Source organism: Rhinolophus ferrumequinum, chromosome 22 (assembly GCF_004115265.2).
Source record: "Rhinolophus ferrumequinum isolate MPI-CBG mRhiFer1 chromosome 22, mRhiFer1_v1.p, whole genome shotgun sequence".
In the NCBI taxonomy this organism is placed as follows: Eukaryota; Metazoa; Chordata; class Mammalia; order Chiroptera; family Rhinolophidae; genus Rhinolophus; species Rhinolophus ferrumequinum.
Window position 1 is genome coordinate 19877615 of NC_046305.1, and position 14070 is coordinate 19891684.

At 49.0% G+C, this 14070-nt stretch overlaps 1 protein-coding gene across 1 annotated transcript; it reads right to left on the bottom strand.

The window, feature by feature from the left end:
- Positions 1-3282: 3282 nt before the first annotated feature.
- NENF (neudesin neurotrophic factor) lies at positions 3283-13821 on the bottom strand. The gene is made up of 4 exons (XM_033094070.1): positions 13574-13821; positions 5320-5380; positions 4493-4596; positions 3283-3579 (listed from the first exon to the last, which is right to left on the bottom strand). The coding sequence occupies exons 1-4, from the start codon at positions 13748-13750 to the stop codon at positions 3403-3405; spliced, it is 519 nt and encodes a 172-aa protein (XP_032949961.1). The 5' UTR covers positions 13751-13821; the 3' UTR covers positions 3283-3402.
- Between the last annotated feature and the right edge of the window lie 249 nt (positions 13822-14070).

Consider the following 14070-nt stretch of genomic DNA (forward strand, 5'->3'; position numbering starts at 1 on the left):
AATAATTCTCCAGGCAATGAATACATTTGGTGATTTGGTGTCCTGCAGGGCCAACCTCTGCCTGGTTGGTCAGTTTCCCCACGCAGTGGAAAAGCTTGTGTAGTTTCAGACCTCGTTGAGCAAGGGCTTTATACCCTGGAAGCAACCGTCCTTCAGAGCAGGGCCAGCTGCATTCTCTGGGCCCTGCAGGTGATCTCTGGTGATCACAGAGCTCCCTGGGGAGAGCCTGGGGTCAGGCACCCACTGCCTTGCAGGGACTGGGCTCTAAGCATGCATGTCCAGCTTTGGCCGAATGCCAAGCATCTCAGGAGCCGACAAAGCCCTGGCAGGCCATGCTTTTTGGAGACTGGGGCTTTGAGAAGCAGCCGTTTGAAGGCAGCCAATGCAGGGGATGAGGCTGCTCTATTCAGACCCTTATTTATTCTCCTGGAAGCTAAGGAAGTGGAAGAGATCCCCTGCAACAGGTGCCTGAAGAAGGACATGAGGTGTCTGAGTCTGGGGGCTTCTGTCCGGGATCAGGCTGGGACCTGGGCCAAATGCCTTTGATGACCTCACCTCTAGGACCGGGGTTGCTGGTCAGCCCCCTCTGCGTGCCCTTCTGCAGCCAGTCGGCTCCATCTCTCAGCTCTCGGGGACATACAATCCTTATCCTCCAGATAGGGACCGGGCTCTGTGCTCCTGGCCTTGTTTCCTGCCATTAAGCCTCTTCTTCCCTGTGATGGCAGGGAGCTGGCTCTGTGACACCTGCAGGGGAAGGCACTGTGCAGTTGCAAGCTTCGGGAGCAAAGAAAGAAGGGTAGTGATCAGCACCCTGGGGTGCAAGGAACTTGAAGCAGGAGGCACTCTGCTTCCCCTAAGAGAGACTGGAGGGGCCGCACCTCGCAGGAAGGACTTCACAAATTGCACCAGTATCAACAACACTCCAGTGCCCTGAGCACCTACTGTAGATCAGGCATTGAGCTTCCTACCCCTGGGAAAGGTTGAACGTGAACTTGTGTGGGGGTTGGGTGCTTCCACTCTTCTTCACGCTTCTCTCCTCCTGGGTAAAGAATCATAGGGAATCATAGCGGCTTTCTTCCTATTTTATTCCAAGGTGGCACATGGCCTTCCCTCTGCCTGCAGCCCCCATGCTGGGAGGTGGCCTTGCCTCAGTGGCTGGTGTAGTTCAATCCCTCAGGTTCGCTCAGGACTGAGGGATTTCCTGGGATGCAGGACTTTCAGTGCAAAACCCAGAAAGTTTGGAAAGGTTGGCCTCCCTAGATGAGTGTCTGAGCTGGGCCTTCAAGGCTTTCCTGTTTGGAGAAGATAGGATCATAAATAGGCAATTACAGCAAAGCAGGTGAGTGCTAAGCAACAGGGGACCCCAGAGGATGGAAAGGCTTCCTGGCAGAGGTGTATCTAGGCTGTCTCGTAAAGAGGATATATATAAGCCTATAAAGCAAAGAGAACATGCCAAGCAGACAAGGGAATAGGGCAAGAGGGCCGCAGGCTTTGGACTCCAGGGTTCTGTGTGTTTCATTTTTGGGTCCTGCATCTCAGGTGCACAATGAGGCAAGTCCCAAGGCCAGCCTGTGTCCCCCTGCCCTGAGCTGTACCCACTCTGTGTGGAGCCTGTTCAGGCTGCCCAGGTTTTTGTGTGCTGTTCTGGCAAAGGCTGACCTGGAATCTCCAAATGAGATTCTGATTCAGAAAAGACTCTTTCTGGGGTATAGGAGGTGGCCTTTGTAGTGCAGGGCAGAATTGTGGGCTTTTGGGGAGGGGAGTGGAGAGTCTGAGGCCCAGAGGGAAAACTGCTTTGATGGGAGAAAGGGGAGGAGGGGGGAGTGGGGAAACAGTGGTGCTGGAAAGTTGCCAGGACCTGAATTTGGGGACCTTGCCCACCCTGCAGAGATGGGACTCTAAGGAGTGAAATCCTGGTCCATCCATTACTTGCTGATGCAGGAAGTAAGTGGCACATAAGTAAAAGACGTCATCTCTCGGGTGTTCTGAGTACTTATAACCATTTGTGCATCATTCATTTGGGGGTAAAATGTCCCAGCACAGACCACCTCGGCCTCATGAACTTCCTGAATCCCAGGCCAGCGTCCTGTCTGATAAGCCCGAGGCCCATTACTCTTGGATGATCATCAGACTCCCAGCCTCTTGCGTGGGACTCGAGGGTTCACGATTAGACTCCATGGTCTGGACACACAAAAGAGTAAAATGCAGGTGACCTCTGGTCATCAGAAAGCTCTCCCTAAGGTGAGGGGTAAGGCGTAAGGTGGCATTTCTCCAAGTACATCTGGGCCCATCTGTATCACAAGCTCCTGGGAGCTCATTAAAAATGCAGTTCCCAGGCCATGGTCTGGAAATACCTGGGACGCAGGAATCAGCATTCTGAAGTCACCCTAGGAGATTCTGCTGCTTAGTGTACAAATTCTCTCTGGGGGGTGGTTGCTATTTATTTCAATAAAAGACAAAGTTTTATGTCAAAGAAATTCATCTCCACTGTAAAATCTCCAAGAGGAGTCTAATTCAGGGTTTCTCAACCTCAGCACCGTTGACGCTTTGGACCAGACAATTCTTTGTGGTGGGGGCTGTCCCGTGTGTTGTAGGATGTTTAACAACGTCCCTGGACACTAGATACCAGTAGCATCCTACAGTTGTAGGATTACAATGAAAAAATATCCTCAGATATTGCCAATTGTCCCTTAGAGGGAAAAATCCCCTCAAAAGGGATGTCCGTATAAAATGTGACCTGAGTCCAGCGTGCTGGGTGTCGTTCGCCATCCTTGGGGTGCCCTCCAGGCCAGGCCAGTTCACACAGTCACTCTCTCCCGGTCGTGGGGTAAAGCCAGTCCCTGTAACATCTCCCTTCCCCTTTCTGCGCCCCTGCTCCTAAGCCTCCCCATCTCTGCCACAGCTCCAGGGCGCCCCCTGCTGCCCGGCCTCCGACAGGCACAGGAGACAGCAGGACGCCAGAAGGGTAGCACAGGCCGCCCCTTACAAGCGGTGCTGATGAGGCTCCAAGGAGTGGGTATACATGGAAGGATTCTCCTTTTGTGAAAATAAGTTTATTTTTGTGCTTATTCTAAAGCAAACATGGTCACAGTAGGAAATTTGGCAAGTACAGAAAACATAAGGGAGAAATACAGGATACTCATAACTCCCCACCCAGAGAGCCAGTGTCGACTCCTAGGAGGCTTCCCCCTTCGGCTGTTGGTAACACGCGGGCTGGGGTGTGGGCAGGATGCCCTGGTGGACAGAACACTTGACCAAGGACAATGAAAGGTCTTCAGCGGTCAGGGCTAAACGTCGGCTTTATTCAGATCGGCGAGCCCAGGGGCCCGGGTAGCCTATCGCGCAGGCGACTTCGCGCGTGAGGTCTCACCCTCCCCAGAACCCACTCCTGCAGGTGGGACATCAGAACTCGTCCTTTATGTCAAAATGGGGCTGGTCTTCAGGCTTGAAGTCTAGGTTGGGGCTGCCGTCCTCGTTGAGAATCCTTCGGGCCGTGTAGCCGACGATGGGATACTTGGCCTTGTACACTGTGGTGAAGACGTCATCCAGGGCTTTCAGCTCCTCCGCCGTGAGGCCGGTCTTGGGGAGAAAAGCCCAAGAAACGCGGGAGGTGGACATGACTGAATCGTACTTGGCTCTGGCTTACCATCCCCACCTTACTCTCCCCACAACCCTAGTGCAAGAGAAAACAATACCCAAACCTAATCATGGATAATTGACTATTAAAGAGACAACCCTGTTGGGGAGACGTGGGCGGGGGGCGAGGGGGGTGTTAACGTGTGAAGGTGCAATGGTTTCCTCACGTTTTGCTGTTTGACGGATGTAGGAAATCAAGACTCCAGAGGGCACTCCGCCTGGCACCGGATGCGCTCATTAATGCCACTGTTCTCTCCACTCCTCCCATTACAGATTTATACAGCCTTCCCCCGCCTTAATTTCTTAACTTGTTTCTGCAATGTTACAGCTTAAGAGTTTGACTCATCTGAGCACAGCTGGGGTGAATGCCAGCCTTCCTGTCGGGATTACATAGACCCTGAAATGGTTTTAGTTAATGCTATTTTCTCCTGCATGGACACATGAGCATGGGGGAGAGTCTGCTCTCAACCCATTCATCCCCTGAGCTACCAAGAGGGGCCTGGGGCCTGGGTCTCAGACACTAACCGCAAATCTGTAAGAGTTGGCGGGGGTGGTGGGTGCAGACTGTAAGAGGGGTAGAGCTGCCAAGGTAGGTTGCGGCCAAACTGTGAAGCTCACTGAGTTTGATCACAAGTTCACAAGAGTTTGGACTTGACTCTGTAGGCAAGGGGAGCCATGGCAGGTTTCTGAGTGGGAGTGGTACAGTAGGAGATCTATTTCAAGAAAATAGTTGGCTGCCATGTGTAAATAGGCTAGTTAGGAAGCTTGGCCATGGCCCAGAGGTGAAAAAAAAAAAAAAAAAAGGCAATGGCTGAGGGGGTGGGACGTTTTGACAAAAGCTCATCATCTGGCTCACAGTGTCATGGGTGAGGTCTGCAGGATCCAGGGACATCTTGGCGACCCCTCTGGTGGAGTCCTTCCCGGTCAAGGCATTGTAGGGGGCTCCACGTCCATAAAACTCTGTAGTGGGGAGGAAGGAAGGGGATGAGTGTGGGTGTGCACGCAGAGCAGCCAGGAGACTGTACACGACAGGGAGGGCAGCTTCTGAGACCCAACCCATCCTAAAAAGGCTCCAGGCCCAAGGAGAGGGAAAGTAGTGAAGACGTGAAGTCCAATAAGCCACCCCAGCCACCAGTTGGGGCTCCTCTAATTCAAAATATGGAATAAGTTGCACACGCTTGGCTGAGAGGTGATTGTTTAAAAAAACATGGAACGAAAATAATCTCTTAAAAATATTTGAAATGCAAACAAGAAAAATGTTCAGTCTTCTTAAACACTGGTGGAAGCCAAGTCTATTTCTGTTCGAACATCTTTTGTTTGGTATCAGATAAACAATGAACCATGACGAACTACCTCCATGATGTCATCCGTAGTTACCAGTAGGGAAGCCATGAAATGGCATTAATATGTTCTATGATCCCAGGAAATAATACTTTTCCTCTCACTGCTTCAACTAGGATAAATCATCAACTTTGGATTTGAGTCAATAGCCAATGGGGAGCCGTGAAGGCTCGGAAGCAGAAGCATGATGTTATTAGAAAAAATAATGAGGTACAATACTGACAAAGATTGTTAACCCCATCTGGGGGAAAAGGACTTGCCCGGTGTCCCCTCCCTTTCCTCACCACTCCAGTGGCTGCCCAGCTCCCCAGAAATAAGGATTCATAAAGCCAAGCCACTTACCCTTTCCAGAAGTGACATCAAACACCACTCCCTTCACCGCCATGTAGATGGGCTGATCTTCCTAGGAAGCAGGAAAAGAAGCTGTGAGGAAGAGGCAAAGAGGCCAGCTCTTCCAGCTCGAGTTAGGAAAACCTCTTCCCACCATAGGCTGTGCAGAGAGCAGTGGGTAAAGTCACAAAGCAGCCTTCCGTACACCTGTCCGCAGAGAGCTTGCCCTACCTGCAGTGTCATGAGCACTTACAAAAACTTGAAAAAGTTACAAAGTATCACAACGAGCCAATGGCCAATACCTTACTTTTTAAAAAAAAATCAAAAACTGCAGCAACTCTACACAGATAAAAATTCAGAAGAATATTAAATGATGAATTATTTAAATCATCCCAAATTTTCTTTCATCTTCGTCAATGTGCACACATGGATGTAATCGACATAAATGATCTATTTTATATTTTGCTTCTGATAGGTACCATTACTTCATATAAACATTTCCATGTATTGAAATAACCAAAATGGCTGTCAGTTAAACAGCTATGGATTAGTGACACTGTGTGCCCATTTGTTTAGGTCTTCTTCTGTTTTGGGTATTTATTTGGCTTGTTTCCAGTTCCTTACAACTATAAACGGCAGCATTATGCATATCTTTCTACAAGTTACTTTCTAAATTTGATGAGTTATATCTTTGAGGCCTATTTCAATATGTGGAATTCCTGGGCAAACGTATATGAACATAACCACTTTTTATATTTTACCTGTTTGTCCTTTAAAAGAGAATTTATAGTGCTAGAAAAATATAAGTAATGCTGTTTCCCCCGTTCTAACAAAAGGTTATTGTTTGCCTTATTCGTGGGTATACAAGGTTACCCTCATTTCCTCCCCAAAGAATAACACAAGAGCAAACGGCGTGGATTTTCTAACTTCCAACAAGTCAGGCTCGGTTTGGGGTGACTGGTACAGTTCTAGGACACCCGGGACCCGCTTTCCTTTGTCTCAGCCCTGTCGAGGTGGGGGGTGGAGGTACAGGAACACCAGCCAGGTGGCTCACAGGCCCGGTTGAGGGTGGGAAGAGCAGCTGGGTGTAGTAGAATTTCAGGATCTCCAAGAATATGCTACTTGACCTTCTCTGGGGTGAGCCTTAGGGTTCTTGGCCTCGTAGAGCTTGAAGGTCAGTGTTTTCATGACCACATTTAACAGACAGAGGAACTGGGGCTCCGAGAGTTAAGCAACGAGACCAAAGAAGCCAAACGAGACCAAAGTATCTCACTGTCACATAACTTCTTAGGCCTTGGTTTCTCTAACCGTTATGTGGGGATAACACCTACCTACCTGGTAGGAACACTGAAGGCAATAGTGTACGTGAGCACGCAGCACGTATAGCATAGAAGCCCAGTACAGTGGTACCTCGGTTTTCGAACATAATCTGTTCCGGAAGACCCATCGAGTCCTGAAACATTCAAAAACAGCCAACAGCTAGGCCTCAGGATCTTGCACTCAACGGAAGCCCCCTGACATGTTCGACTTCCGAGGCATGTTCGAAAACCGAGGTATTTACTTCTGGCTTTAGGGCGTTCGTAAACCGAAACGTTCATCAACGGAGATGTTTGAAAACCGAGGTACTACTGTAAATGGCTAGTTGTTAGTATTCCCTAATGAACTCCTTCAGATAGTTAGTTAGTCCTGAGCACTTCGTCATCTCTGTGGACACTTGACCCCCTCATCTTATTTCACCTGACGTGACTTAACCAGCCAGCAGACTGCATTTTCCTTCAGGTTGATTTACTGCCTTTCCTTCACTGTGATTATTTGTTCCTCAACTTGGATGGTTTACCAAGTGGCGTTATGTATTTATATCAATTAAAAATATACTACAGTTATAATTCTACTCATGGCATTTCGTCATAGTTTCCGTTCTGTTGCTTTTTCTTTGATATTTATTTCTTTTCTGTATGCAGAGAGGCATATAAACATGACGTTCACGTACATAAGACATAAAAACATGCTTCTTATCAGTAGCACTCTCCATTTCTTCCACAGTTAAGTATTTATCTCCTCATGAAACTACACCCTGGAGGTGTAAGTGCGAAGAGGAAGTCGTAGCAAAGGCAGGGGAAGGAACGTTGAGCATCTTTGGAGGCATTCCTGTTCCACAGACATTTCAGAGAAATGGCCTATCGATTTCACACCACGTGTGCTCCGGGGGCTGAGTTCTTATCATGTGGAGAAGACTGTCCCCTGAAAGCAGAGCCAGCAAGCATGGGTTCTCAGGACCCCGAGAAGACAGGTGGTGGGTGGAAGCCTTGGGAGCATAAATGCAGACTCTGGAATACAAACAGCTATGTCCACGGAGACACGATGCAGACACACATGCTCAGCATCAACTTCACACCATAGTCCCCCATCCCCTCATCCACTTGGAAGGACACATCAGGTGTCCTTTTTGTCCCCACAGCAGAATAAGAGCCAGAGGTCTGTATTTTTCCAAGAGCCCAAAGGAGGAGTCACCATGTTGTTGTGGTCCTAGCATAAGCTTTCAAGTCAAACAGGTCTGGGTTTTTGAGCCATCACTTACGAGCTGTGTTGCCTTGGGCAAATTATTTAACTTCTCTGTGCCTCAGTTTTCTCCTCTGTAATATCTCTCAACCAAGGCAAGAGATATAAAGCACTCAGCAGTATAGGGAAATAAATGTTAGTTTCCCTTTTCCTTCTCTAGGTTTTGACAATTATAAAATCAAAGAGGAATCAGATAACCAAGTAGAAGTAGATTTTCCTAAAGGAAAGATAGAAAGAAATGTAATTCCCAAATGACAGATAAGGACTCTGGAGGAATTTTAAGTTAAAACTAGAAGGGGCCTTGAAGATAATCTATCTACCACCTTCATTTTGCAGATGCAGCTTTCCAGGCCCGGGGAGATTATGAAACTTGCCCAGAGTCACTGAGCGAATTAGAAGGAGGGCAGGTTCTGGAACCTGGAGCCTTGGAACCCAAGACTCAGCCCACTCTCTGGCCTGTCCTCCCCCCCAACTCCCCCCAGGCCCCCACAGCACGAGAACAGAGCACTTGCCTGTGACCCGGGTAGGGTGAGTGTATCCTGGGAAACTCAACCAAAAGACCCAGAACCATGAGGAAAGACACAGGAAGTGGGTGCAAGGGAATGAGGGAACTGCCTGCAGAAACGAGACTGAGTGTTTATCTTTCCTCTGGGTCTTGGGCTTGCTCACCATCTGGGCTTCCTCCCTGACTGTGGTGAAGCAGGGCCAGTGGAGAGTGTCACGCACGCTGCCGTGACAAGGGGGTACAAGAGCAGCGGGGCAGAGGAAGGAGGGCTTTTTTCACAGCTGGGAGAGAGAGCCCTGGAGCCCGGTGTAGGCAGAAAGGCGGGGCCCAGCCATCTATGGGCACCCCCGAGCCTCAGGCCCTCAGACCCTGTACCAGGGGCCAGGGACAGAACAGAGAAGTTCCTCACTGGTGACTCTTCTTGGAAAAGAAGGAAACTGCCGTGGATGCTCTGCAGAACTAACTGGGCCCTCCAAGGGTCATATTTGTCTTTCTTTCTTTTTTCTTTAAAGTTTATTGGGGCGACAATTTTTAGTAAAGTTACATACATTTTAGGTGTACAATTCTGTAATACGTTATCTGTATCTCACATTGTATGTTTCACCACCCAGAGTCAGTTCTCTTTCCATCATCATATATTAGACCCTGTTTACCCTCTTCTAGAGCCCCGCTCCCCCCTTACCATCTGGTAACCCCTAAACTCTTGTCTATATCTATGAGTTTTTGTTTTTCCAGTTGTTTGTCTTGTTCTTTTGTTGTTTTCGGTTTATATACCACACGTCAGTGAAATCATATGGTTCTCTACTTTTTCTGTCTGACTTATTTCGATTAGCATTATAATCTCAAAATACATCCATGTTGTCACTAATGGTCCTATTTCATCTTTTCTTACTGCCGAATATTCCACAGTATTCCACTGTGTATATATACCACAACTTCTTTATCCATTCATCTATCGAAGGACATTTCAGTTATTTCCATTTCTTGGCATATTTTTCTAACTGCAGTTGGCATTGGTAACCTACCAGTGGATCATGAAATCAATTTTGTGATTTACCAACAGATTTTTAAAAAATGAAATAGAAAAAAGTTAATAAAACAGAAAATAGAAAACATCAGAGTGCATCACACATAGCAGAACAAGCACTGTTTCGTGGAACTTCATAAGACTTCCGTATCAGTGTTGTGTGTGTATACTGGGTGCAAAATATATTCCTTACACAGCTAAAATGTCTACAAGCCATCCTACTGTGTAATTAGGGAGGGTGATTTCACATCTTTATTCACCTACCTCTATCCAACAACCTTCACTGTCTGTGTATTATTATTATTATTTTTAATTTTATTGGGAATATTGGGGAACAGTGTGCTTCTCCAGGGTCCATCAGCTCCAAGTTGTTGTCCTTCAGTCTAGTTGTGGAGGGCGCAGCTCAGCTCCAAGTCCAGTCGCCAGCTTTCAATCTTAGTTGCAGGGGGCACAGCCCACCATCCCATGTGGGAATCGAACCCGGCAACCCCGCTGCTCAGAGCTCGGACTCTAACCAACTGAGCCATCTGGCCACCCCCACTGTCTGTATATTGTTTACGTCTGTCCAGAATGATCCTTTTGGAGGAAGTATACTCCTACCCTTCACTATCATTAAGTTTTAGAAAAGCGGAGAACACATGTAGCCCGACCCTCCTTAGCACGAGTGCCAAGGAGAGCTGGTGAGTGAGCACAGACACATTCTGGGAGGATGGGCCAGATTTCAAGGAGGCTGGATTTTCAGCAGGTATTCCAAGAGGGATTATTTTTTCCAGAAGCACAGTATAGCTATTTTCGTACTCCTGTGTGTGAGTGATTCCGGGAACCGTGCTGTGGATCACTCTGAGGACCTACAAGGCTCCAAAGGAGGAAGCTGGATCAGGGCCTTGTGCAGTAGATCCAGAACGCGGTATGGCTCTCGGATAGGCACAGCGGCCAGAATCCCCATCTTTCATGATTTGCAATCTGAAGTTTCCACTGGAGACACTATGCAGCTCCATGCATGGGAGTCTGAGCTCTCATCACAAACAGCACAGTGGAACGTGGGCCTGGGACGGGTGGGTCTGCCTTGGCTCTCATCCAGAAAGGGTATAGTAGAAATAAGACATTCATTGCTGTATGTTCCAGAAAGACTTGTTACACAGGTCCACAATCCCATACCCTGTTTCCCCGAAAATAAGACCTAGCCAGACAATCAGCTCTAATGCGTCTTTTGGAGCAAAAATTAATATAAGACCCGGTCTTATATAAGACCCGGAATTATATTATATTATATTATATTATATTATATTATATTATATTATATTATATTATATTATATTATATTATAAGACCCGGTCTTATATTATAGTAAAATAAGACCGGGTCTTATATTAATTTTTGCTCCAAAAGACGCATTAGAACTGATTGTCTGGCAAGGTCTTATTTTTGGGGAAACAGGGTAGCAGAAACTCTTGGGTGTCGGCTGTGTTTCGAATTCAGAATTTGTTAGATTTTAGAAAGCTGTTACAGAGCACATACCATAAAACTTACAGGGGGTCCAAGGCAGCACCCCATAATCAACTATACTAATATTTCCACTGTAAAGCATGAACATGAATATTCACACTAAGTAGGATAAATGAAGACTATAAATAGATTTGTGTCAGCTCCAACAAAATTCCATCACCAAAGGAGTTCAGATCAGGTCAGGTTTTGCTGTCAAATGACTTAGTAAAAAAAAAAAAAAAAAAAAAAAAAAACCCTGGTTTTTAGAGCTTATTCGATTTCTGAATGGCATAAAAAGGTTGTGGCCCTGTTAGACCACCTCTTGCTTCTATCTTTAATAATAAGCTAATAAAAATAATAGCAGCTAAGATTCCTCAGGCTTACTATGCTAACATTACACCAGGTCTATGCTAAGCATTTTGCATGTCAGCATCTCACTTAACCCTCACAAAAGCCCTGTACAGAGTAGGAACTCTTATTATAGTCATTATGACGATCAGTTTTATGTGTCAATTTGGATAGGCGACAGTATCCAGTTATTCAACCAAACACTTATCAGAGGTGTTGCTGTGAAGGTATTTTGTAGATGTGATTAACATGGACAATCAGTTAACTTGATGTAAAGCAGATTGTCCTGAATAATCTGGGTGGGCCTGATTGCATCAGTTGAAAGGCCTTAAGAACAGAACTGAGGATTCTCTGAGGAAGAAGAAATTCCACTCCTAGGGATTTTAGACTTGCTCACCAGGCCCCATCATCACATAAACCAATGCCACTGCCCCCTCCTCCCTTACTCTCTTCCTTTCTCAGCCTACAGACATCCTCTGGGCCCCATACCCAAAATATTCTTTCCTTAACCCTGTTTCCATCTTAAGCTTCCTCTCTGCTTCCCTCAATTAAGTATCAATGATATCAGCATAAAAAAACCAAAGATCTTTTCTCAGTCCTCATCCCGCAGCCCCTGGCGTGGTTGCTGCATGTACCCTCCACTTTGAACTCTCCTCCCTTGGGTTCTGCGCTGGGGGTTTTTAAGATCACCCCCATGTTTGGAGATTCCCTAGAAGGGCTCACAGAACTCAGCATGTGGTCATCCTCACAGTAGGAGTTATTACAGCCATGTAGTGAGGCTACACAGCAGAATCACGAGGGAAAAGGACACAAGGGATCTGGAGGAATCCGTGTGCAGACTTCCTTATGCTCTCTCCCTCCCGTGAGGGTCACACAGAGCACGCTGCCCCCCCAGCAACCAAATGCAGCTACATGTGCGCCATGTTTCTGCCCGGGGAAGCTCATGAGAGACACAGAGTCCAAAGTTTTTACTGGGCCCTGGGCATGTAGGCCCTCTCTGCCTGGCAGTGTTCAACATAAACATACTGCCTGTACAAAGGGCCCAGGCGGAGCCACCCTTATCCCTTTGGGAAGTGTGAGACACCCTGGAAATCCAGACACCAGCCCAGAGCCCCTCAGGCCAGCAGGCCTTTCTAAGGAGAACACACTGCTAACTTAACTCTTGTGCGCAAATTCCCTGACCCGGTACCTCTGGTTCCTGCCACCCCAAAAGATAGTGTCCCTTAACGTCTGTCACATCCCTGTATTCCTCCTTCCGTGTTCTCAGCAACTCAAGCTTCTAACCATCCTTTACAATGATCCCCAAGTAGCATCACTGCCTAAAGGCCTGGTTTCTGGGTCCCCTTTGCCAACCTGGTCTAACGCTAGTTAACTCAGGGGGTAGGGAACCCAGGCCAAGGCCAGAGGGCTTTAACAAGAGAACATTGGGTCCCTTCCTTGGTCTACCATTAAATGGTGGCATGCCTCAGTTTCCTCATGTGTGAAAGCAGGAGGTTGGTTCCCATAACTCTGAAATGCTGTGGTGCCATGATTTCCCCCACCAAATTGTTCCCTCCCCACTCCAGCTCTAATAGCAGTCCCCCTGTGACCCTTCTCATGTGCAGCATCTGCTTCCCACACTAGGCAGCCACCACACTAGGCCACAGCAACCTCAGTGGACAAGTGATTGTGAGGTGTCCAGACACTGACTACTGTGGGTGTGTTGGGGGGAGTCTGTCTCTCACCCCTGATCTCCGCCTCTGACCTCCCCCAGCTCCTGCTCAGCTCAGAGTCCACAGGCACTAAAAGCAGGTTTGAGGAGTGGGTTACAGAGGAGGCCTGGGACATAGGGGCAGGAAAACAAAGTGTAGGGAAAGCCGATCCATCCCGGGCCCGCCCCAATTGACCGCCTGACCCAGGGAGTAGGCTTTGCTTCCCTCCCTGCGTCTCCTGCCACTCCCCAGAAAGAGAAGACATCCCCCAGCTGATGCTAACATGAAACACGAAAAAGTTCTGAGGTTCCTTACAGACTACCAGCCAAAATGCATCTCAAGGGAGCAGCTCAGGAATAGAGGAGGAAGCGCGGGGTGGGGTGTCTTGGCTTGGTGGAGAGGGGGAAGCAGGGCGCCCCGATTGCTGAGGACTCCCCCTTATCCCTGGGCTGCCATCGGGGCCTGGAGAGAGGAGGCCCGGCAGGCCTGGCGCCCAGCTCCGAGCCGGGGCTCCCGTGGGGGGAGGGGGCGTCCGCCGCGACCCGCGTCTTCCCGGAGGCCTTTTCCGGCTACGGCGGCCTCCGGGTCCCGGCCTCCGTTACCGCGAGGGCGGATGGGCCCCGGGTCCCTCGGCCGGCGCTCCCCGCATACCTCCTCCCCGCCGAAGCGGGCCAGCTCCTCCTCGGTGAAGAGCCGCACTGGGGGGCCTCGCTCGGCGGGGCGCGGCGTCTGCCCGGCCTGGACTGCGGGCAGCTCCGGGTCCAGCGCCAGGACCAGGGCCAGCGCGGCCAGCGGCCACAGCCTCCGCCCCGGCGCGGGGCCTGCCATAGTGAGCGCGCCGAGCACGGCCAGGGCAGCCTGGGCTGCGGGGCCCGCGCGCTCCGGCCCGCAGCCCGGAACCCCGCCCCGCGCGCGCCCGCCGCCCCGAGGGCCGAGGGCCGAGGGCCGGAGCGCGCCGGGATCGCGCCGCTGGAAACTTGGACTAGGTAGGATTTCCACCCAACGCTCCTGACTCCAAGCTGCGGACTGAAAGTTGAGCCCAAGAAAGACGTATGTTGTAGTAGTTCCTTAATTAGGTACATTGATGACACAGCCCCACATTCCAGCACCCGGTAAGGTATATTTGTGAACTAGCACCTCAACTTTAT

Coding starts and splice junctions, on each gene's coding strand:
- NENF (XM_033094070.1), bottom strand. CDS start 13,750: ATGGCAGGCCCCGCGCCGGGGCGGAGGCTGTGGCCGCTGGCCGCGCTG. Junction 5,381..13,573: donor CCCGCTTCGGCGGGGAGGAG/GTATGCGGGGAG, acceptor CCTGCTTCCTAG/GAAGATCAGCCCATCTACAT. Junction 3,580..4,492: donor CAGACCTCACCCATGACACT/GTGAGCCAGATG, acceptor TTTCTCCCCAAG/ACCGGCCTCACGGCGGAGGA.